The sequence below is a fragment of the Nanorana parkeri genome, unplaced genomic scaffold (assembly GCF_000935625.1).
Source record: "Nanorana parkeri isolate BGI_ZX_2015 unplaced genomic scaffold, ASM93562v1 scaffold652, whole genome shotgun sequence".
Lineage (NCBI taxonomy): Eukaryota > Metazoa > Chordata > Amphibia > Anura > Dicroglossidae > Nanorana > Nanorana parkeri.
This window is the reverse complement of record NW_017306920.1, coordinates 420863-443257: the sequence shown is the minus strand read 5'-3', so window position 1 is coordinate 443257 and position 22395 is coordinate 420863. Positions and strand designations below refer to the sequence as shown.

Here is a 22395-nt window from a genome sequence, read left to right as displayed (position 1 = left end):
CTGTACTCATGTAGGCCCTTCAGTACTTTCTTACAAATGGAAGTCACTATGGCAGCCTCCATATTTTTCTCAGCACAAAAAAGTAGACCCTAACCGGATTGCATTTAGTTTGCTAAAGCTTTGATCAATAATTGCCAGTTTCTTTTTATAAAATACATTTTCACATTTCTTATCCTTTGTTTCACCTTAATGTAAACCTTCAGCCACTTCCTGTCTACATGCACCCACTCCAGCATCAGCTGTACATGGACAGGCTTCCTGATAATCATGCCTATGCAAGGTAAATGCCTATGCAGGGATCATGCCTATGCAAGGTAAACATGGAAGGATGTTTGTAGTCTCAATTAGGGATGGTCCCGATGTTCGAGTCGAACAACAGTTCGACTTGAACATCGGTAGTTCGTGTGTTCGGCGAACACACAAACTATCAGGGCGTTCGGCGGGCTATTTGCCCATCAAACACCCCACAAGACACTGTGCACCACACAGTGCTAAGTAATGATGACTTTGCCTAATCATAGATCTCTTTAGGGTCACGGGAGGACATATACTAAAGTCCTCCCTTAACCCAAAGCTCAGTATATAGCGGGTTGTCGAGATCCACCCAGCTGGCTGATTGACAGCAAACTCTGCCTATCTAGAGGCAAAGCCAGCTGTGCCCGCCCCCTCCCCTGTCCGTTCCGCCAGTCAGCACTGGAGGATCGGAGAGTGGGGTAAACCCTGCGGGTAGCGGTGACTGACAGTCACCGCTCACTGCCGGGAGACGATCGGGAAGTGAGCGAGCGACAGTATGTGTTCACTCACTTCCCAAACAATAGAGCCGACCTGTGACAGTTTCAATGTCACACGTGGGCTCTATCTATGAGGATGGGTGTAAATCATTAACCTCATAGTTCTATTTTAATAATAGAATGCAATGCCAAGCTGCAGTGGAAGTGAGGAAAATACTTTCTGGTACAGAAAGAAGTCTCCAGAGAGAGAGACATAACCTACCCCTGTACTAAGCATTAGTAAGACCTCATCTAGAAGATGCAGTTTAGTTTTGGGCTCCAGTTCCCAAAAATGATCTTGGGGAACTAGAGAGAGTGCAGAGAAGGGCAATTAAACTGATAAGCGTCATGGAGGTGCTCAGCCATGAGGAAAGATTAGCTGAACTGAATATATTCTCCCTTGATAAGAGTCGTTTGGGGGGGTGGAGCTTATGATAACCTTGTATAAAAACAGATATTGAACTTATGCAATGTGGTTCACCTGTGGCTCATTGGAAAGGACAAGGGGGCACTCTTCGTCTGAAGGAAAGGAGGTTTAACCTCAACATATGGATACGCTTCTTCACGGTAAGAGCTGTGAAAATGTTTAATAGAATAGACTAGTTCTTAGCCAGCTCGGTTGATTGTTAAAAAAAAAAGCCGGATACGTTTCTAAATGCAGAGAATATAACTGGCTATTAATATAGTAATAACACCAGGGATTTTTGATCCAGGGAATATCAGATTGCCTTAGGGGATCAGGAAGGAATTTTGTTTTCAAAATCGGACCATGCTTTAAGGGTTTTTTTTGCCATCCTCTGTATTTTTTACTCTGAATTTAAGTTTTGAATAAGCAGGTTTTCAGTTTATTTAATTTATTCATTTTCTATTGGTTGAACTTGATGGACCTGTGTCTTTATTCAACCTGAGTATTTAACTTGCACTGACTGGTAGAATGAATTGTAGATAGGAATCAGTCACTGCTGTGGATGGGCTATGTATTCAGGCTGATAAAGAGCGTGGACCTCTGTAATTCACGATTTAGAGTAGCAATGAGAGGTTCTGAAACTGGAGAAGAAGCATTTTAGAGAAAGAGTATTGCTCTTTTATTGAAGCCAACATGCCTTGCCTAAGGACAAGGCCATTGTTATGAAATGTAAACTGACCCTCACGCACTGTCCTTACGGTAAGAGACATCCTACTGTGCTGGTGACACAAAGCTGGTGGATGTGATTAGTGTGTTGTGTTACATGTACATTACACTGTTCACTGGGTAGATCACATTGCTACTGTATGGAGTCACTTTTGTTAGGTGAATAGCTTCTATTCAATAATGCAGCATGTAAAGCTGGCCATAGATACCAGAATATGTGCAATCTAACTGTCTACCGATATTTTCTGAGCCAGTTCCTCCCTAAACAGGAGCCACCTTGTCACTCAGGTCTCCAGTTTTGAGCACTAAAGAAGGGAGGAGGAAGCGTGCAAAGACAGTCTCAATGCCGAGGAAAACAACAACAATAGGGAAAGGTTTTTCAATATGCCGAATCATGCTGCCAAAGAATGCTTATTCGGGGCCGCCATTAAACTGCCCCAAAGACACTGGATCGTCAGCAGATCTGACCAGAACAAGAAGGAATTTGGAGGTTGACATGTGTAATGTTTATAGGCACCTTGAAGGAAAACTCAGAAATATATTCCAACTTTTACAAAAAAATAAAAAAAATAAATGCACCAACATGTTAATCTGTTCATTGTTTGCATTAGGGCATGCAAAGTATTGCAACCATGATCAGTGGATCGGGGCTGCAATGCCCAGTCTCCTGCAGACTAATTCTCCAGTTATGCAAGACCATCAGTTATGGGGCTGAAGGAAGTAATCAATGGACAACAAGTGTGGTAACATCACCTCAGTTGTATTTCACGTAAATGGGTCTATGAATGGATGAAGCGGCTGTGCGGCCACACTGTAACTATAAGCTCCCCAGACACATAGAGAGATGCCCCATGGGATCAGAAAGGAATATACATAAGCATCTGATGCACCCGATTCCACTGCTTCATACAACAGTTCTTTTAATATTTTATTGTGGACTGAAACACTGATTATTTTATAATAGTCTATTTTTCTTTCTGATATAAAGGTTCGTTGCATAAAGTTTTAGATCTGTGGACATCTTCCATAGGAGAAGTGTTTTGCACTGCATTCGGGGGACGTGTGTTAGGCAACTGTCGATAGTTCTAACATTATCTATTTGATATGGGAGAATTCTGCTATTATTATATTTGGGGGTGCAGTGGGTTAATGGTTTTAATGGGTTTTTATGTACTATGGTACTTTTGTTGGATATTTATAGAAGAAAACAGTCTTTTGAGGGGATTTTGGCGTATACACATTCCATATATTTATTTATTTTTTTGGCATACCGTATCTATATTTAGGAGGTTTGTTGTAGTCTGAAACAGAAGCAAATTGACGCAGGAGAGAAAAAGGGTTTGTGTATATTGTTAGCATTATGTAGGATTAAAAGAGAACTATGGGGTAACCTTTTTATCCCATACATAGTTCTCTGTAGGGTCACGAGAGGACATATACTAACCTCTTCCCGTGGTCCAAAGCTCAGTATATAGCGGGCTATTGGCCGCTATATACTGAGAGTGCCACAGCCAGGACGGATCCTGACAATACTGTCGAGATCCACTCAGCTGGCTGATTGACAGCGGGCTCTGCCTATCTAGAGGCAGAGCCAGCTGTGCCCGCCCTCTCCCCCGTCCATTCCTCCAGTTAGAGCTGGAGGATCGGAGAGGGGAGGGGGGTAATCCCTGCGGGTAGCAATGACTTACAGTCACTACTCTCTGCAGGGAGATGATCGGGAAGTGAGTGAGCAACGGTATGCCACTTCCAACCTATAGTGCTGACCTGTGATAGTTTCATTATCACAAGTTGGCTTTAACTATGGTATGAGGTTGAGTGTAAATCCCTCACCTCACAGTTCTCCTTTAAGTCTTGTTGACGGGGTCACAAATTAGCATAATTACTATTTCACATATTTGCGGTAACATTAGAATGACATTGCATTCACTTATGTGAGTATTTGATGCTTTTGCGGTGAATGATAATTGTCATCCAGATCATCCAACATCACTGTTGCAATCTAGGGACTGATCTGGGGAGGGAATATTTGTATTTATCTTTAGGTTATATGCTGAATATTTTACTATTCCTTTACACTTTTTCGAATTTTTTTTATTCTACTTTTTTCTTCATGGGGGGGGGGGCTGTAGCTGGGCTGCAACAGATCACTTCTTATAGTGATCTATTGCTGGTTGCAATCAGCCAGCAATAGACCACTATAGCAGTGATCTATTGCTGCAGGAAAATGCTGAACAGAGTTGTAACTACTCACGGGATATGCCATTATGTCACTCATGATGTCACTACACTAGCAATGTAAACACAATAAGGAGCTCCTATGAAGAGCACTGTAGAAGTATTGTAACCCCAAGACCTGATCGTTTGTCATGATCTAGATGAGGCTCGGAGTCCAGCAGCTGAAACAGCAGGCAAAGTCGTAGTCAAACAGGCCGAATTCGGTACACAAGCAGACGGTAGGAGTGTAGAAGCGGGCAGAAGCGTAGTCAGAGATCAAGCCGAGTTCAGTAGCCAAAGGTATCAGGTTTGAAGCAGAAGACGATGAGAGTAGTCGGTGAATCAGCAGCCAAATGTCGGTAGCAAGGAAGCAAGATATTGGCAGGAGCACAATAATCTGGCAAACAGGAAGTGCAGAGGCATGGCTTAAATAGGAAGTTCAAGGGAGGAGCAAGGAGTTCAGAGTTCAGCAGAAACTAGGTTTAATTGAGGATTACACAGGAGATCAGGCAAGGAGCTATCCAAGGTTCTAAGGTGGCTCAGCAGGTAGAACCACTGCCAGCTACAGGGGAGGCCCTGGGTTCAGATCTGGTTCCTGACATCGTTTCAGCTCTTGGGCTTAGCAATTGACCCTGACTGTTTCAGCAGCTCTAGCCTAGATGCCAGACCTGAGACTGACAGGCATTTTAAAAAGGCTTTGGGATCAATAGCCACTATCCCAGTGCTGTTTAAAAATGGCATCTGTAACTCGCTTGGTTAACACTTTCCCATCGTATGCAACACTTTAAACAAATACATTTTTGGCTTTTAATATATTTTAAGTGACCCACTCATTAATAGATTCTACCCCACTTACTTTCCCACAATTCCATCTTTTTTTGGAAAGATGGAATTTGACAGAGTAATCATTCCGGAGGATAATAATAAACTAACTTGGCTGCACTGATTTCATTTTTATGAATCTAGTTATTATTTTTATACATGTATGGGCTCATTAATTATCTAGTGAGCGAGCTGCTTAGTTCAGTTTTGGACAAAGTTCTGTAGGACCCTTGAGAGTCCTGTTGGAACAAGGCACAGTTTGTATTTACTAATAATTTGCTGACTCCGTCCACGGCTCCTCTTTAATCAGAGCCGATAATGTGTTTTCCAGGGTCAGGTAGAACCTCATTAGAGGGAAGTTATAGGGTGTGCGCTTATGAGATCGGGGACATGACGGGGAAGAGAGTATCCCGGGCTGAGATGGAGTTTTCTTTGCTTATTGACAGTCATAAATCCACAGAGCTGCTTAGAGATGTGATGCTAAGGGAATTCTACTCCAGATCGGCTTTCAGCAAGAAGAAAGAAATATGGAGGAGAGTAAAATATATATAATATTTGGCAAAAATTGTGGCTGGAATAGGGACAGGCGCGAGAGAATTAAAGTGAACCTGTGATTTTTTTACCCATGCAGGAACTAGCAACAGGTTAATTAAAAAACCATCCCCACTGAATATACCTACCCTTGCTCCCCTGCCAATGTAACCTGGTTTTATTTGTATTGGAAAAGATCATGAAAGTAGCTTTTGTTAAAAGAACAGATCCATGGCCGGTCTGGGGTCTCTATTTGTGCCGAGTGACTGATCTTGTATCCACCCCCTCCTGAAGTTTTCTGCAGGTAGCCTGTAGTAGGTGGGGTGGATAAGTGGATAACTGGGTTTGCAATGGTGTTTGATGCACACAAAGTAAATGTCTTTCCTTTGTGAGGAATATGCTGTATTTAAATTATTGTTTTTGGGATTAGAGTTCAGTTTTAATTAATTATTTATTTAACTCAAAATAGATGTCCAACCAAAAATGTGTGTCGGTTATGGAGTAAGGGAAGGGATAGAACCTGTCACTTTTTTATTGCTGTATGTATAGAAATGTCACCAGCACACCAATGATTCTATGAAAAACGTGAAAGTCCATTTATTGAAGGAACATTGCCATTCAAAAAGTAGCACTTTCGGGGCCACACGGGGTCCCCTTCATCAGGCGCCATTCTGAGCCTGATGAATGGGACCCTGCGTGGCCTCGAAAGTGCAAGTTTTTGAATGGCGATGTTCCTTCAATAAATGGACTTTCACAGTCTTCATTGAATCATTGGTGTGCTGGTAACATTTCTATACATTCAGTTTTTTCACTGTGCCATCCGTGGTCGCTTCAAGCACCCACCTGTATATCAGGTATCTCTATCTGGTAAGGAGTGCAACAAGATACTCGTTCTACATTTGTTATCGTTGTGTCCCGATTGGTGATATTTTCACCCGGACAGGAATTGAGGGGTAATCACCTCTAACAGGGAGATACGGACCAATGAAAACACTTTTATTTTAGTGGCAAAGGGAAAGAACCCTTCTCAGGTTAAGGTCAAAGATTTCTATTCTCTGTTATAGCAAATTGGATCACAAGTTAAAAGGTTTTTTTTGTCTTCCTCTGGATTAACAGTGGGTAAGGGTGTTAAAGGTGCAAAGTGTTTTTATGTTTGCTGTCTTTTGGCTGAACTTGATGGACATGGGTCTTCTTTTCAACCGAACTATGTAACATATTTCAACTGTTGTCCTGCTGACATATTATAGTCCTCAACCATCAACAATTTGTATTGCTGAAATTATGGATCCATCAACAATTTGTATTGCTGAAATTATGGATCTCATCTGACCCCTAAACCATCACACCAATTTAAGTTTGGAGGTGTTCCCCAACCCGTTACAGCTCTAACAGCTTCCACTCTTTTGGGAAGGATTTCTACAAGATTTTGGAGTGTGTCTGTTGGAATTTGTGCTCATTCAGCCAAAATAGCATTTGTAAGGTCCGGTACTGATGTTGGATGAGAAGACCTATCTCAAATTCATCTCAAAGGTGTTCAATAGGGTTGTGCAGAGCACTTAAAAGAGAACTATGGGGTAAGTGTTTTTCCCAATAGTTTTCTTAAGGCTCAAGGGAGGACATAAAGTAGCATCATCCCGTGACCCAAAGCTCAGTATATCGCGAGCTATAGTTTGCGGTATACTGAGACCGCAGCAGCTGGGACGGATCCCGACATTACTGCAGGGAGCAGTAACTTACAGTCACGGCTCTCTGCAGGGAGATGATCGAGAAGTGAGCGAGCGACGGTATGTGTTCGGTCACTTCCCGATCTATTGAGCCGACGTGTAACAGTTTAATTGTCACACATCAACTCGAACTATGAGGCTGAGTGATTTTCACTCACCTCATAGTTCTCCTTTAAGCTCCTCCACACCAAACTCATCACACCATCTCTTTATTGAGATGGCACAGTTATGCTGGAAAAGAAAAAGAACTTCCTTAAACTGTTGCCACATAGGTGGAAGCATAGAGTTGTATAAAATGTATTTGTATGCTGTAGTATTAACAGTATCCTTAACTCAAAACACCTGAACTCAATAAATTGGATGGGGTCCACATACTTTTGGATATGTACTGTTTATTGAAAAAGTATGGCTACTCTTGTATACATTGGGTCAATCGGTAAATATGAGAAAATGAAGAACGCCAATTAAAAAAAGAGGCAGAACCCTAAGAAAAGGGTTTTTAAGGAGTAGGATTGTGAACAATATGGTTGTAAGTGAAGATTTCTTCCACAGTGCTAAAACAGAACAGGAATATATTTACAATACCTCAGTCGATTGACTTTTGTTTTAACTTCAGGAAAGTATTCTGACATCACTCCTACTGCAATGAAACATGTCAAAAAATAATTCACTCAGCTTTTCACCGCCTGTTCTAACCAACATCTGCTTTTATGTCCTTGGGCTCCATACGTTGCTCCTCGTTTAGAAGTCTGGTAATAAATGTTTTTGATTCATTTCCAATAAAAGCATGTTTCTCGATATTCCACTACATTTCCTGAACAGAATCTACAAAACCCATTGAGGCAGGCAAGATTCATATGCTCGCTTCAGTCTATTACTTTCAGCGGTTGGCTAAAAGGTTAATTACCATAATGCACAGACACAAACCATGAAGCTGTGATTGTCTCACGGAGCTAAAGGGTTTGAGATAGGAATTGTATGCAAATCTCGAGCCTTACTGGAAAAGGTAGGCTTTTAAGAGAAACTCTGCACAGACTAAATACTCAATATATTCCAACAGGACCATGTTAAATTTCCTGTTGAATTACTGAAATATTCTAAGCTATCAGGTCCAGGTTATTATGTTTGAGTCATCTTTCCCTATAGACAGTTAAAAAGTTTCCTGTCTGCAGTAGTTTCTCCCCTCAACACATCTATTCTGAGCAAAGAACGTGAACAACATCAGTCAGCCAAGAAAGGATGGAATCTGAGATCAGTTTCCAAGATCTTTTCTAGATTTTTTTTAAATTTAGATTTTTGCATTACTTGAATAGTTGTAAGTCAACGAACCAAAGCAGCATGGTTTGCAATTGTTCTTTTAAAGTGATCAGTCATTGTTTCTGATTGTTTTAAGATTTCAGATAATCTTTTAGATTTGAAATGCTAATCTCTATGGGCTATGATTGGCCTACTGTGGCCTTCTTTGTGCAGCTGATTTGTTAATGTTTGAGGATGAATTCATGATGAATTATCATATTTTCAGAAAGTGTCTTCTGTCAAAAAGAAGGGTGAGCAAGTGACACATAACCTTTAGGTTGTGTGCATTTTATCCAATAGGAGTTAAGAAGAAAATAGTAAATGAAAGCAGTCCTTTTCTTTGCCGATGTTCATAGTACTTGCTGCCAGATATAAACTTTTCAGCTGATAAGAATCTTGTTGTGCACAGGACCTAATAAAAGCTGAGGGTTGTTTCAGCTTGCCAACATCTACACAAAAATAATACATGACTTTTTAATCAGTGTCTGCAACCCCCCTCTGCCAATCCCTGCACTGGCTTCCAAAAGCCAAAATAATAAAATTCAAAATATTAACAACCACTTACAAAGCCATCCACAACTCTGCCCCCGGCTATATCTCAAACCTTGTCTCAAAGTATCACACTAACCGTCCACTCCGCTCTTTAAAAGACCTTCTGCTTTCCAGCTCCCTCGTCAATTCCTCCAATGCTCGCCTCCAGGGCTTCACTAGAGTCTCTCCCATCCTCTGGAAATCTTTACCCCAACCTGTCCATCTATCTCCTACTCTGACTGCCTTTAGGCGATCACTTAAGTCTCATCTCTTCAAGGAAGTCTATCCCGCCTCAACCTAACCACTGAACCATCACGTTCTCATACAATTCATTCCAACACAGCTACCTCCTCATTTATCACTCGCCCCTCCCTTTTAGATGGTAAGGAGGGCAGGGCCCTCCTTACCATCTTGTCTTGAATTGTATTGTGATTGTAATGTCTTCCTTATATTGTAAAGTGCTGCGCAAACTGTTGGCGCTCTATAAATCCTGTATAATAATAATCAGAATTTCTCATTTCTATCAATGAGACCTTTAAAGTGTTGTGATCACTCAATCTAACTTACCGGTCTTGTGTCCCGTGTGAACCCAACTTTTCATTTTTCAAACAAAAGTCTGGTGAGCCTTGGAGGTAAATCAGTTCTGTTTCCTGCACGGGCCTGATGTCTAGATCCTTTGGAACCAGCTGTTTCCGCGTACCCATGGGCCGATGAACCACCTTGGTGGCTGACAGATATTTGGTTTTAAGTTCCAGAGCAATCTCTCGAAGTTCTTGAAGACCTCTCCAGCAAGTCTTAATGGAGCAGGAACCCGAAACACCATGACATTTGCATTTCATCTCCAGGGAACCTTTCAGCACCTTTAAGGAATACAGAGATGTATGTATGAAAGAGTCATAATGAAATATTGCAGTGAACATGGTAACTTATATCAAGCAATCAGGTTTTAAGCTTATTGTTTGTCAACCAACAAAACATGATATCTGACTGAATGTTATGGGTTACTCCACCTTTAATTATTAAAGCCAAATTCAGTATCTTCACCCACAGCAGGGTTAAATGGATAGCATGGTGGCCACATTCTTAATGTTTCTGGCTTACAAGAGGTGTTTGAGCATCTTAGTTGTGTTTGCATAGTTACACCAATAATGCGGACCAATGCATAAGAATGCTAGGGTGTTTGTGTGTGTGCATGGTAAGGACCTTAGATCCTCTGAGGAAGGTACTGACAACTGCGAGGGATCTGCTGGGGCAGTACAGAGTAGTATGCATAGTATAGACTTTAGACTGGAAGGGGCTCTGGGGCAGGGACTGATGATTGTGTTTGTGGAAGGTAGACTAACCTGTTATGTCTTCTGGGGCAGGGACTGATGATTGTGTGTGTGGAAGGAAGACTAACCTGTAAGGTCATCTGGGGCAGGGACAGATGAACTTGTATGGTAGAGATGTTACACTTTAAGGTCCCCTGGGTCTAGGACTGATAGGTGTGTGGGGTAAGAGCATTTACATTGTAAGGTATTCTGGAGCAAGGACAGATAAGCGTGTGTGGTAGGGAAATTGGACTTTAAAGGAGAACTATGGGGTCAGTGTTTTTCCCCATAGTTCTCTTTAGGGTAACGGGAGGACACAAACTAGCGTCCTCCTGTTACCCTAAGCTCAGTATACCGCGAGCTACAGACTTAGAAGACGGGATCTGCCCAGCTGCGTGAGTGGCAGCTGGCTCTGCCTATCTAGAGGCAGAGCCAGCTGTACCCGCCCCCTCCCCCATCCGTTCCGCCAGTCAGCGCTGGCAGATCGGAGCGGGGAGAGGGGAATCCAGCCCCTCCCCCTGTCACGGCAGAGAGCCGTGACAGGATCGAGAGGTGAGCGAACCCGGTATGTGTTTGCTCACCTCCCGATCTAATGAGCCGACCTGTGACAGTCTCATTGTCACAGTTCTCCTTTAATAAGTAAGGAAGCAAGTTAGACCATAATGTCCTCATTCTTAGTGTTTTACTTTTTTATAATATTTTACCAGTATCTATGTTTGAAAAAAGTTAGAACTTCCTATGCCCTGATGCAGTAAACTGGTAATGGGCCCTTGATAATAATACTGTTACTTAGTGCTGGTTGTTTCCACGGTGGGGATTTAGTGTGAGTAATGTCTCGGTTTCTCTATTTATGGGTAACCAGTTTTTGGGTGGATATACATTTTAGGCAATACTTAATACTTAATCAGGCAACATGTGAAAGGATGAGCTAAGGATTCATCAGAACTCTTACCTGTCTTCCCACTTCACTGTTGTGTAGGTGCATGAGCTTATTGGCTTGAGAGCCTGACTTCTTCATCTTCATAGGGGCATCTGAGAACTTAGACCCCATCATAAGGCCGTAATTGAGGTTGTCGGCACATCCTCCCCACCGATACCCGGGGGCTGGTACCTCTCCAGGGATAGGACCACAAGAACACCCCGGAATGTCACCAGAGGTACAGGCCCTGGCAATCGTATGGCTGATGGTGGCCGCAGAAAGAGCGTACACAAAAGCTGATTCTCGTGTCCCTGCAAAACACAGAGAAGAACTGTTTGTTGATTGGATCTAATAATCAGGGTGGGCTGAAGTTAAAATTGTGACACAGAGTATGGGGAGGGTGGGGGAAACAGAAGCTGGAGTTCTGGATTCATGATGTTTGCAGAATGATTACAGATTCAGTACAGTTTTAATGACTACTTGAGCAAGCTTGAAACACAAGTCCAGGAAGAAAAACCTTTAGATGGATGTTAAGAGGTATAAAGAAATTAACTTAATGGTACACATTAATCAAAATTAAGAATCAAGCCTTGATATGCACAAACCTACACAAGGCTTCAATCGTTCAACCAAACAGTATTGCACCAAGCCTCTGATATATATTAGTTTTGACGTTTTGAAAGTGATTGGTGATGTGGTGATGCTGTCTGTGCTAAGCAGTCATAAGACATTAGACAAATAACACTCCAGTTAAAAATAATGTAGAGACATCATAAACCATACTTAGCCCAAGATCTTCAAAGGACTTCACACAAGACCATGTCCTAAAATGTCTGTTTGCAAAGTGGTCTAGTGTGCAGTTTAAGGAATAACATTCCACAGAGTTAATCTCCACAGAGTTAAGTCTCATACATATTTCATTGTTTTTGCTGTAATGAAGTTACCTTCCTAAAAAAGTGGTTACATTAATGTAGGAGAAGATACCACTCAGTTGGACACCAAACACGACTACATTACAAGGTCCTGGAGGCTAAACAGACACATTACATAGTTACATAGTTACATAGTATTTGAGGTTGAATAAAGACATTAGTCCATCAAGTCCAACCTATTAGGATCTCATTCTAGGAGTACCCGTACCCCTGTATATTACGGTCCCTTAAGAAATCGTCCAAAAGTTTCTTGAACAATTCCACATTCTTTGCTGAAATCACTGTCTGTGGCGGTGAGTTCCAGACCCTAACTGATCTTACTGTGAAGAACCCCCTTCGCCCCTTGTGCTGGAATTTTTTTTCCATCAATTTTAGGTGGTGGCCTCTAGTTTTTGTAATGGAGTTAATTTTAAACAGTTTATCGCTAATGTTGCTGCCACCATTGAACATTTTGTACATGGAGATCATATCCCCCCTCAATCTCCTCACCTCCAATGTGAACATGTTTAAATTTAGTAGCCTTGTCTCGTAGCTCTGGTCCTCCATACCCCTAATTAGTTTGGTTGCCCTCCGCTGGACTTTTTCCAACTCAAGGACATCTTTTCTTAGTACTGGTGACCAGAACTGGACCGCGTACTCCAGATGAGGTCGAACCAATGATCTATAAAGTGGCAAAATTATAGACTTGTCCCTGCAATACATCCCCTTTTTAATACAGGACAAGACCCTGCTAGCTTTGTTTACAGCAGCCTGGCACTGCAAACTACCTTTCAGTTTGTGGTCTACAATGACCCCCAAATCCTTCTCCATTTCTGACTTCCCTAGCGGCATACCCATAATTGTATAACCCATTTGTTTATTTTTAATTCCAAAGTGCATTACTTTGCATTTATCGACATTAAACCTCATCTGCCACATTAGATCTTCTATGAAGAATATATCAGATACATATCACGTCTGGTCTCTAACAATTCATAATTTCATTCTGGTAAATGGCATACTGGGTTTTTGAGTGTGAAGCCTAGTCATATGGAAATTTAAAGGAGAACTATGAGGTGAGTGATTTTCACTCATCCTCATAGTTCGAACCAACGTGTGAATATGAAACTGTCACACGTCGGCTCAATAGATCGGGAAGTGAGTGAACACATACTGTCGCTTGCTCACTGCTTTATCATCTCCCTGCAGAGAGCCGTGACTGTCAGTCACGGCTCTCATTGCAGGGATTCCCCCCCTCCAGCGCTGACTGGAGGAACGGATGGGAGAGGGGGCGGGCACCGCTGGCTCTGCCTCCAGTTAGACAGAGCATGCTGTCATTCACGCTGTTGGGTGGATCTTGACAGTATTGTTGAGCTCTGTCCCGGCTGCGGCGGTCTCAGTATACCGCGAGCTGTAGCTCGGGAATTACTGAGCTTTGGGTCACGGGAGGACGTTAGTATATGTCCATCCCATGACCCTTAAGAGAACCCTTAAGCCTACCAAGGACAGCTGGCATAGGGGGTGGTTTCACTGTGCATTATAAACACACTCCAATATACCTACAACACAGTTCTCAGACCTTTTGATTGGTTGGAGCTCTGCACCACCTTGACAAGGGGACAAGAAAAGAGAGCTGCAACAAGCAGCTGGCAGTTCATGTTGTACCATCAGAACTGCTAAAGATTACTGAGAGTTACATTAAGAGGGCCAGTGACTCCTGGACCATCAGATTGGACGTAACCTTTAATTGATCCGAGCTCTGCACTGTACCAAGACCAGACAGACTCTACGTTTGCATCCTTTTATAATACCTTACATATGTCTGTTTTGTATAACCTTTTCTGTGCATATTTCTTTTATTTTTATTCAAAAGATATATAAAAATTGTAAAGCTGAATTGCTGAATCCTCCAACTAGAAACAGAGAACTCTAATTCTCTGAAGAGGCTGCTGTAGAGGCTACTATAGCATAAACTCTGCTATGGTGTCATAGTGAGTAATGCAGCCATTTTTAAAGGTAAGAAATTAAACAGCAGGTGCTATTAACTGAGCATGTTTCTGTTAAAATGCAAGGTGGTCGCTACCATGTGTGTGTAAAGGGTTAGCTGCTCAGCTGACCTGCCCCAGTGATGGTCACTCTCAGCCTACTAATGCTTAGATTGTTGTCTACCAAGCTGGAAAATCTCTGTGCAGGCTGAGAGCATGTAATCGTCACAGGGAGTACTCAGTGGAAGGTACCTTATTTAGGTAAACAGGTATTGAAGTGAGAGGTTTCGGGCAGGAGAAGAAGGAGAAGGTACTAAAATGAGAGGTTATGGGCAGGAGAAGGGAAATAAGGTACTAAAGTGCAAGGTTTTGGACAGGAGAAGGTAATAAAGTGAGAGGTTATGGGTAGGTGAAGAAGAAGAAGGTATCAAATTTAAAGGTTTTGAGCTGGACATGGAGGAGAAGGTAGTAATGTGAGATGTTTTGGGCAGGACAATGAGGAGAAGGTAGTACATTGAGATGTTTTGGGCAGGAGAACTAGGAAAATATACTTACTTGAGAGGTTATGTGCAGGAGAAGAAGATACTAAATTGAGAGGTTATGGGCAGGAGAAGAAGGTACCAAATATAAAGGTTTTGAGCAGGACAAGTAGGAAAAGGTAGTAACGTGAGAGGTTTGGGCAAGAGATGGAAGAGAAGGTACTTAAGTTAAAAGTTATGGGCAGGAGAAGGTACTAAAGTGAGAGGTTTTGGGCAGGAGAAGGAGAAGAAGGTACTAAAGAGAGAGGTTATGGGCAGGAGAAGGAGAAGACGGTACTAAAGAGAGAGGTTATGGGCAGGATAAGGAGAAGAAGGTATTAAAGTGAGAGGTTATGGGCAGGCGCATGAAAAGAAGGTACTATACTGAGAGGTTATGGGCAGGAGAAGAAGGTAATAGACTGAGAGGTTATGGACAGGAGAAGGAGGAGAAAGTACTAAAGTGAGAGGTTTTGGGCAGGATAAGGAGGAGAATGTACTGAAGTGAGAGGTTTTGGAGAGGAGAAGGTACTAAAGTGAGAGGTTTTGGGCTGGAGAAAGACATCCTCAGGTGGACCTATGTGACAGGAAGAACTTAGGTTGGGTTTCACCATTCTAATGATGTTTACTAGCAGTACAAAGAAAATGCAAAAGGAGAGGTAGTGTCATAGTGTCTTCAGAAATGTGGATTCTGAAAAATGATGGCCCTTTCCTCGAAGCCACATGGCATATCAGGGTGTATGTGCATTACGTTTTAAGTCTTTCAGCAGGAAATAAATGATATATGTACTTCGGTCTGATAATTAGCTGTTTAGCTGCCATTGCCCTTTAATTCCCAGCTTGGAGGTGTGGAATATTTCAGTTCACAGGGTAGGAATGTTACCATTTCCTGCCGATGTTTAGCTACCGTAGACCACATAATGAGAAAGAATAACACAATCCGTGCAGTCATCAGACTGAAACATTAATACTAATGAAGGGAAGCTTCCTCGCACCAGTATTCAACCATCAACCCAATGTGGTAACTGCCACTCTCCGGAGCCTCTGACAGCTAAGGTTACACTCATAGGTGCGGGGGACAGAAGGGCTTGCTTTAATGGGAAGGGGCTCTTTCATCGACATAACGCTGATGAATACACAAGGCAAGGGGAACATTAATTTTATGGGTTTTTTCCTATTACCGGGTAATCACAAGCAAATGCCACAATGATAATTAAACAAAGGAATTTCATTCATCAATTCGATGTCGCCAAAAAAGCAAACAAACCATTTCAAGGCATAGGAGCTCCTGGGAAAACAAGAGAAATTAAGGTGTATGTAAAGCTAAAACCTTTTTGTTTCATTTTGGGTAGAGTAGAAAAATGTTGGAACCTCTACTATGTTTTTATTTCTGTCTGGGTCCCCACCAGGAAGATTCACCCTCTCTAATTGGTTCTGGTGACCATTGCCACTGACAGTGGTCCCAATGGGGACACGGAGACAACTATCTAAAAGTGGATTTTCCTTAGTTTGGAGAGAGTTCCTCACACTTTTTTTGTGTCTACAGGACAGGATGTTAAAGTGGATCTCCAGGCTCCCGGGCCACCAAGCTCCCCCCAACCCCTGGTACATGCCTGAAGAGGACTGCGGTACTGCAGAACCAAGGAGGAAGTCAGGGATGAACAAGAGAAAAACACTTTAAAGGGAATTTATCAAAATTGGAGCAGACACAATCTGGAGCTGCTGTGCATGGCAACCAATCAGCTTCTCTCTTTGAATTTCAAATCTTAAATGAAGAAACTGAAGATAGAAGCTGATAAAGGGGGGGAATTAAGGGAATAGAGGGGAGAATTTATCAAAACTGGACAAGACAAAATCTGGAGCAGCTGTGCATGGCAACAGAAGGGCGGCTTCATCTTTGTGCAGGCATTTGGGGGGCCATTAAAAAGTAATGGCACGGCAAACGTGATGCACAATTCTGATGCGTTCTGTGAACATGCGTCAAAGCATGTGCATAGCATGCGTTTGGCACATGTTCACGGAACACGAAGATGTAATGGGGGAATAAAGCAGGACTGAAGCCAAAACTTTTTTGATAGATTTGGATAGAATAAAGGAGGTTTATAACTAGGGATGCACTGAAATGACATTTTCAGACCGAAGCCAAATTTTTTTTTTTTGTCAGGCCAAAACATAAACCGAAAATTACTATTTCGTTCCAACCTTTTAAAAATGTGTAAAATTATTTTTTAATTATTTTATTTTTATTATTTTATTTTTTTACTGTTAGGGTTTTTTTCTTTTAAAATAGAAACAGATTTGGGACGCAGAGTCTCAAATATCTTATTCTGCAGCCCCTGCTATGAATGAACAGGAAGTTACTATATCCAAAATCATGAATGAGCACTTCCTGTTCATTCATAACTGAGGACACAGTAAGCTTACTATGTCTTCAGTTATTTACAAACACTCATCGATCAGTTCTGATTGTTGAGCGCTTGTAACCCGCTCTCTATGCAGACTCTTCCGCTCTCCATCCTGACTCCTCCGCCTGTCACAGGAGGCCGAGTGTGGTGGTGCGGGAGGAGAACTCAGCCTCCTGTGACAGATGACAGCTCTCTCCTCCCCACACTCGGCCTCCTGAAAGCTTCTCTACTCCCCGCAGTGTGCCATTCCGTGTCCCCTCTGCTTTCCTCCACCTGTGCCGGCAGAGGCAGCGGGGATCCGAGGGGACACAGACCAGCTTTGGGACTTTGAGAAGAGTGCCATAATTTTTTAGAATCCACTGAATTTTCTGCCGCTTTTTAAGCCATTATGGTACAATCGGCATTTTGCCCACAGTACCATTTTCGCCCAAAAATTTTCAGCGGCCAAAATTTCAGTGCATCCCTAGTTATGACCCATGTCAGTTTTTTTTACCATCTGTGTCATCCCTTCACTTCCTGTCCAACAGCCACTGTTCTGTGCTAGAGTGACAACGCTCATTGTACTGAATCTATGGAGAAGCAGGGTTGTCACCCTAAGACAGGAGATTAGCTGGGACTACATGTGAGGGGGAGGTGTTTTGTAGTCCAATGAGAAAACTGGTAACAATTCAAACTGTTAAAAGCCAGCAGAAGTAGGGAGAAGAGGATGTTAGAACACTGGATTTCTAGAAGGAGTAACACTTTTTTGTGCACTTTTCCAACAATTATATATTTAACAGACCTACAGACAGCAAATAAGAGAAGTTCATTAGGGTTTATGTATACTTTTTGCATGCCACTACCACCACTAGATGGCGCTGAGGAGCATAGGAAGTGCTATGCTCTTCAGCGCCATCTAGTGGCATGTGAAAGGCATTCACCTAGCTAAACATTGGGCAGAAGATTTATAACTCATGCCCCTTTATCTAGTATGGAGCAACTTGTTATCCATTGAGTTCTTTCAGCACCCTAGATGCTTAATTCAGACAGGTGAACGCTGGTGAGGATCTGCCATTCTTGCCGGTGGGGAAACTAACCCACTAAACCACCCAGTCGCAGCTAGAGACCCCGCAACCTGGTAACCTGTACCAGTGCCGGTGCTGTTCAGATGTAACTGCTCATAACAACAGTTACATGCAATTAGGGCCAATTAGAGCTTCTGACCCGCAGGCCACTTTGCGTCCAGGGCCAGCGGTTCTCGCCGCATACAAACTGGAAGCAGCTAATATTAGCACGACTGTTTATCAAACCCGTATTTTCAGCAACAGATACACTTATTAATTTTAGTGCAAGCAAACACAATAAAATACAATTTTTCTTTGGTAAACTTTACAGATAAGGTTGTGTTGAGTAAATAGATACCAAACATGTCAAGCTTTTCAAATAGCGCACACCTGTGAACAGGCGAAGAAAAACTACGGTGCCCAAAATTGTCCATAGGCGACACTTTAAAAGCCTTTACAGGTCATCAATTTACAGTTTACCATGAATGACAGCCAGGGGTGCCCTCACACTTTCCGCCACCTGGGAGAGGGGAGAATGTTGCGGGGGGGTCGGGGTGCACATTAGTGGGGTGAAGGGGGGTGGGTGCTAGTGATCCATGTAACAGGAAAGGGGTGGGTTGATGATGAATGTTACCTCCGTCCGGCTTCCCACCCAGCTCACTGACGTCACTGGTTGCCAGGAGCTGGGCAGGACGCCGGCTAGCACCTCACAGCTTGCTAAGAGCTCTCAGCATCCTAGGATGTCCTGGCTGGAAAGAGGGCAGCATGTGACCCTAAGAGATGCCATGGCTTGCTAAGAGCTCTTAGCAACCTAGTATACCCTAGCTGGAAAGGGGGCAGATGTGCCCCCCCGCACGTGACCCTAAGAGATGCCCCCTGAGGCAGCCACCTCAGGCTGCCTCATTATAGGTACAGCCCTGAAGATAGCTCTTAAATGGTTACTCTCACTCGGCGTAATCGGTGATTCCCAACAGGTATGGCACAATCATCATTTTCATACATAGGTGAGGGCATTTGTGTTGGTTTGTGTGTGTACATGGGGGGCTTTAAACTTTTTTTTTTTTACATTTATGTTATTACATTTTTTTTCAATTACTTTTTTTGGCAAGCCCCCTATGTGATAGCACATTGGAAGTGACAGGTCCTCTTTAAGAATAAATCAAGGGTCTATTAGAGCCCCAATGTCACCTCTGCACTCCACTGAAGCCAAACGAGCCCAGATCATGGCCCAAACAACTTCCTCTGCGGAAAATGACAGCTCTAAAAGTGGAAGTGATGTAAACCTCGTCGCTTCCGGGTTCATTCATCGGAGAGACAATCAACCTCCCTAATCACTTCCACCAGAAAGCCAACAGCCAGCTGCAGGATTGCAAACAGACTCCAGGCTGCTGTAGCAAGCAGTTCGGTGCTGCCACGGGTGTAGTACTTACGTCCATGGCAGTAGAGGCGCTGAGCAAGCTTTTAGCAGCCACGTGCAAGCTTTTAACCCTAGGGCTGCGCTGGTGAGGAAATTGGCTACTGAGAAATGTATCTGCTTGTTGGCTTGTATAGCAAAGAGATTTCTTCATCTGCCCTAGTCTAAAAGTAAAGTAGTCAGCGCTCCAAGCTCACTCCCATGATGTACTACAATCTCATGTTTAGTTTACTCATTTGTATTGAGAGTGTAGTCCATTACGGGAGTGAGCTTGGAGCGGTGACTACTTTACAACACACACGGGGACCATGGGGAACACAAGTAGCCCCCCTCCAGAAGGAAGGACAGTGTCCGCACCAATTCAGAGATGATTTGAGGAACATAAGGCCGAGTGATACACAAATAAGATACATTGTTGGTAATAGTTAAGGTATCTGAATGTATTTTTAAGATTTCGCTCTTGAGTTCAGTGTCACTTTAAGATCTAAAGGAGATTGTACAATCAGATAGTATAGTATATGGTTAGCCCAGGGCTGGACAAAGGAGGCAGGTAGCCATTACACCTTACAAATTACAGCCTCTGCCTAACTTTTGAGGTTTTCTCTGGTTGCTGTCAATGGAGCTGGCTCCTAAAAAAAAAATCCTTCTGGATTGGCCAGACTGACTCCTGAATTCCATATTGATGTGTCCAGCACTGGGTTAGGCTAAGGAAGAGCTACACATTGGTTGTGTTATGCTCACCACACATGTTACAATCCGACTATACAATCTCCTTTAAATCTACAACAATTATGTAGTACAACGGCCTGCCTGATATGGATTCATCTAAAGTTAAATGTACAATCAGATTGTAATATGTATGGTGACCCTTAAAGAGTAATTCCACTTTCCCAGGTGACCTAGGGAAAATGGAATTACCCTCTCTAATCTAACCCCCCCCCCCGCCCCCGCTATACTTACCTTTGGGCAAATGCTCCTTCCCCTTTGCCGGTGCAGTAGTGCTATCTGTACCCCTTATTGCCATGTAACATAGCCCTGCGCTCTGAATTTTTGAATTACACTTTGTAAATGGCTAGCATTCATTGGTCAATACGGTCACCTGACCACACTGACCATTGAGAAGAGCTTCTGACAACGCTGACCGATGAGGAGCACTTCTGACCGCTCTGACGGGTGAGAAGCACTTCTGACCGCTCTGACGGGTGAGAAGCACTTCTGACTGATGGGAAGCAGTTCTGACCGTGCTGACCGACGAGAAGCACTTCTGACCGTGCTGACCAACGAGAAGCACTTCTGACCGCGCTGACCAATGAGAAGCACTTCTGACAACGCTGACCGATGAGAAGCACTTCTGACAACGCTGACCGATGAGAAGCACTTCTGACCACTCCGTCCAATGAGCAAAGCTTCTTGCTAAGATGTGTTTCTCATTGGTCAGGACGGTCAGTTGATTGCGCTGGCCAATAAGCGCTCGCCATTTCCAAGCGAAATTCTAAATTCAGAGCACAGGGTTGCATTACAGCGCAATACGGGGTACAGATAGCACACCCGCATCAGCAGAGTGGAAGGAGCATTTGCCCAAAGGTAAGTATAGCAAGGGGGGTGGGAGAGGGGGCAGCTTGGAGGGGGCAATTGAATTCCCAAATTCACCTGAAAGTGGAATGACCCTTTAAGAGGCTGGGTGGATTTTCTATGTACACATCCAGTGCTAGCAGTACAGGGGTCCCGGAGGTTTGCACAGACGCGTGACTAGAAGGCGGCAATCATATATCCTTGTAAACAGCAGGAGAGTGCGGACAGGAATTCTCAGCATGCCCTGACCCTGTGCCACCGCTCTCATCTACACGGCAAGCCGCGGGACACCACACTGAGAGGGTAATGTGACGGTGTCAGCCAAGGGGCTTTATGCTGGCCCGTCATCTGAGACTTTCCACGCGTCCACCTGGAATTCATGTCACGTCGCTCCTTCAGACTCCCTTACACGATGAAACCATTTGGCTCTGCTAGAAGCTGCTCTTTAAAGGCAGAGTAACCTCAGACACCCCAGTGGTGGGGAATGCGCACGTTAAAATCTAAAGCTGAACTCCAGATGGGTATAAAAAAACACAAATAGATGCAGCTCACTATTCATTATCACATCATTAAGGAAGTTCATATTCACAGGGCTGAGTGTAATGGTGTCAGTGCAATGAGGAAGTCCATCCAATGGGCATCTTCAATAAGTTTACAAACTTCTAGATGGATCTGGTTATTAGGAGTGGGATAGAACTTATAGAAATTCAATATTGGAAATACAGATTTATTTTTAGTTTTTGATCATTATTTACCTGAATTTGTCACACGTGCAGGGCCAGATTTCAACCTAGGCCCGGCCTTGGGGCAGCAGGGAGTAGAGGGGCGCAGCAGGGGTGTGGAACTCCTATCTCCTGATGCCCGGGACATGCAGTTCTGGGCACTGGGCGGGTAGTTGTTTTCTACATTTTTATGACGAGCATGTTCTAATTTTAGAAACTTTTCATGCAACTGATCTCCTCTCTTCCACCTTTTTTTTTTTTCCTTCACTAAATTAGATTTTCACATTTTATCACCCCCATTGATCACATACACTATATTGCCAAAAGTATTGGGACGCCTTTACACGCACATGAACTTTAATGTCATCCCAGTCTCAGTCCGTAGGGTTCAGTATTGAACTTGCCGCTATGAAAGCTTCAACTCTTCTGGGAAGGCGTCCACAAGGTTTAGGAGTGTGTCTATGGGAATGTTGGACCATTTGTGAGGTCAGGTACTGATGTTGGATGAGAAGGCCGGGCTTGCAGTCTCTAATTCATCCCAAAGGTGTTCTATGGGGTTGAGGTCAGATCCTCAACTTC

General features: G+C 43.2%; 1 protein-coding gene and 1 long non-coding RNA gene across 2 annotated transcripts in view; one reads left to right on the top strand and one right to left on the bottom strand.

The window, feature by feature from the left end:
• WNT11 (Wnt family member 11) overlaps positions 1-22395 on the bottom strand; it is a 43331-nt gene that overhangs the window by 6488 nt on the left and 14448 nt on the right. Inside the window, exons 3-4 of the mRNA XM_018563314.1 lie at positions 11283-11560; positions 9588-9880 (exon numbers count right to left, since the gene is read on the bottom strand). Of these exons, the coding sequence (XP_018418816.1) occupies positions 9588-9880; positions 11283-11560 (571 nt within the window). The remainder of the gene's footprint in view (positions 1-9587; positions 9881-11282; positions 11561-22395) is intronic.
• Positions 972-18649, top strand: LOC108792519. The gene is made up of 3 exons (XR_001941572.1): positions 972-1052; positions 1607-1613; positions 18638-18649. It is a non-coding gene; the product is annotated as an uncharacterized LOC108792519 (long non-coding RNA).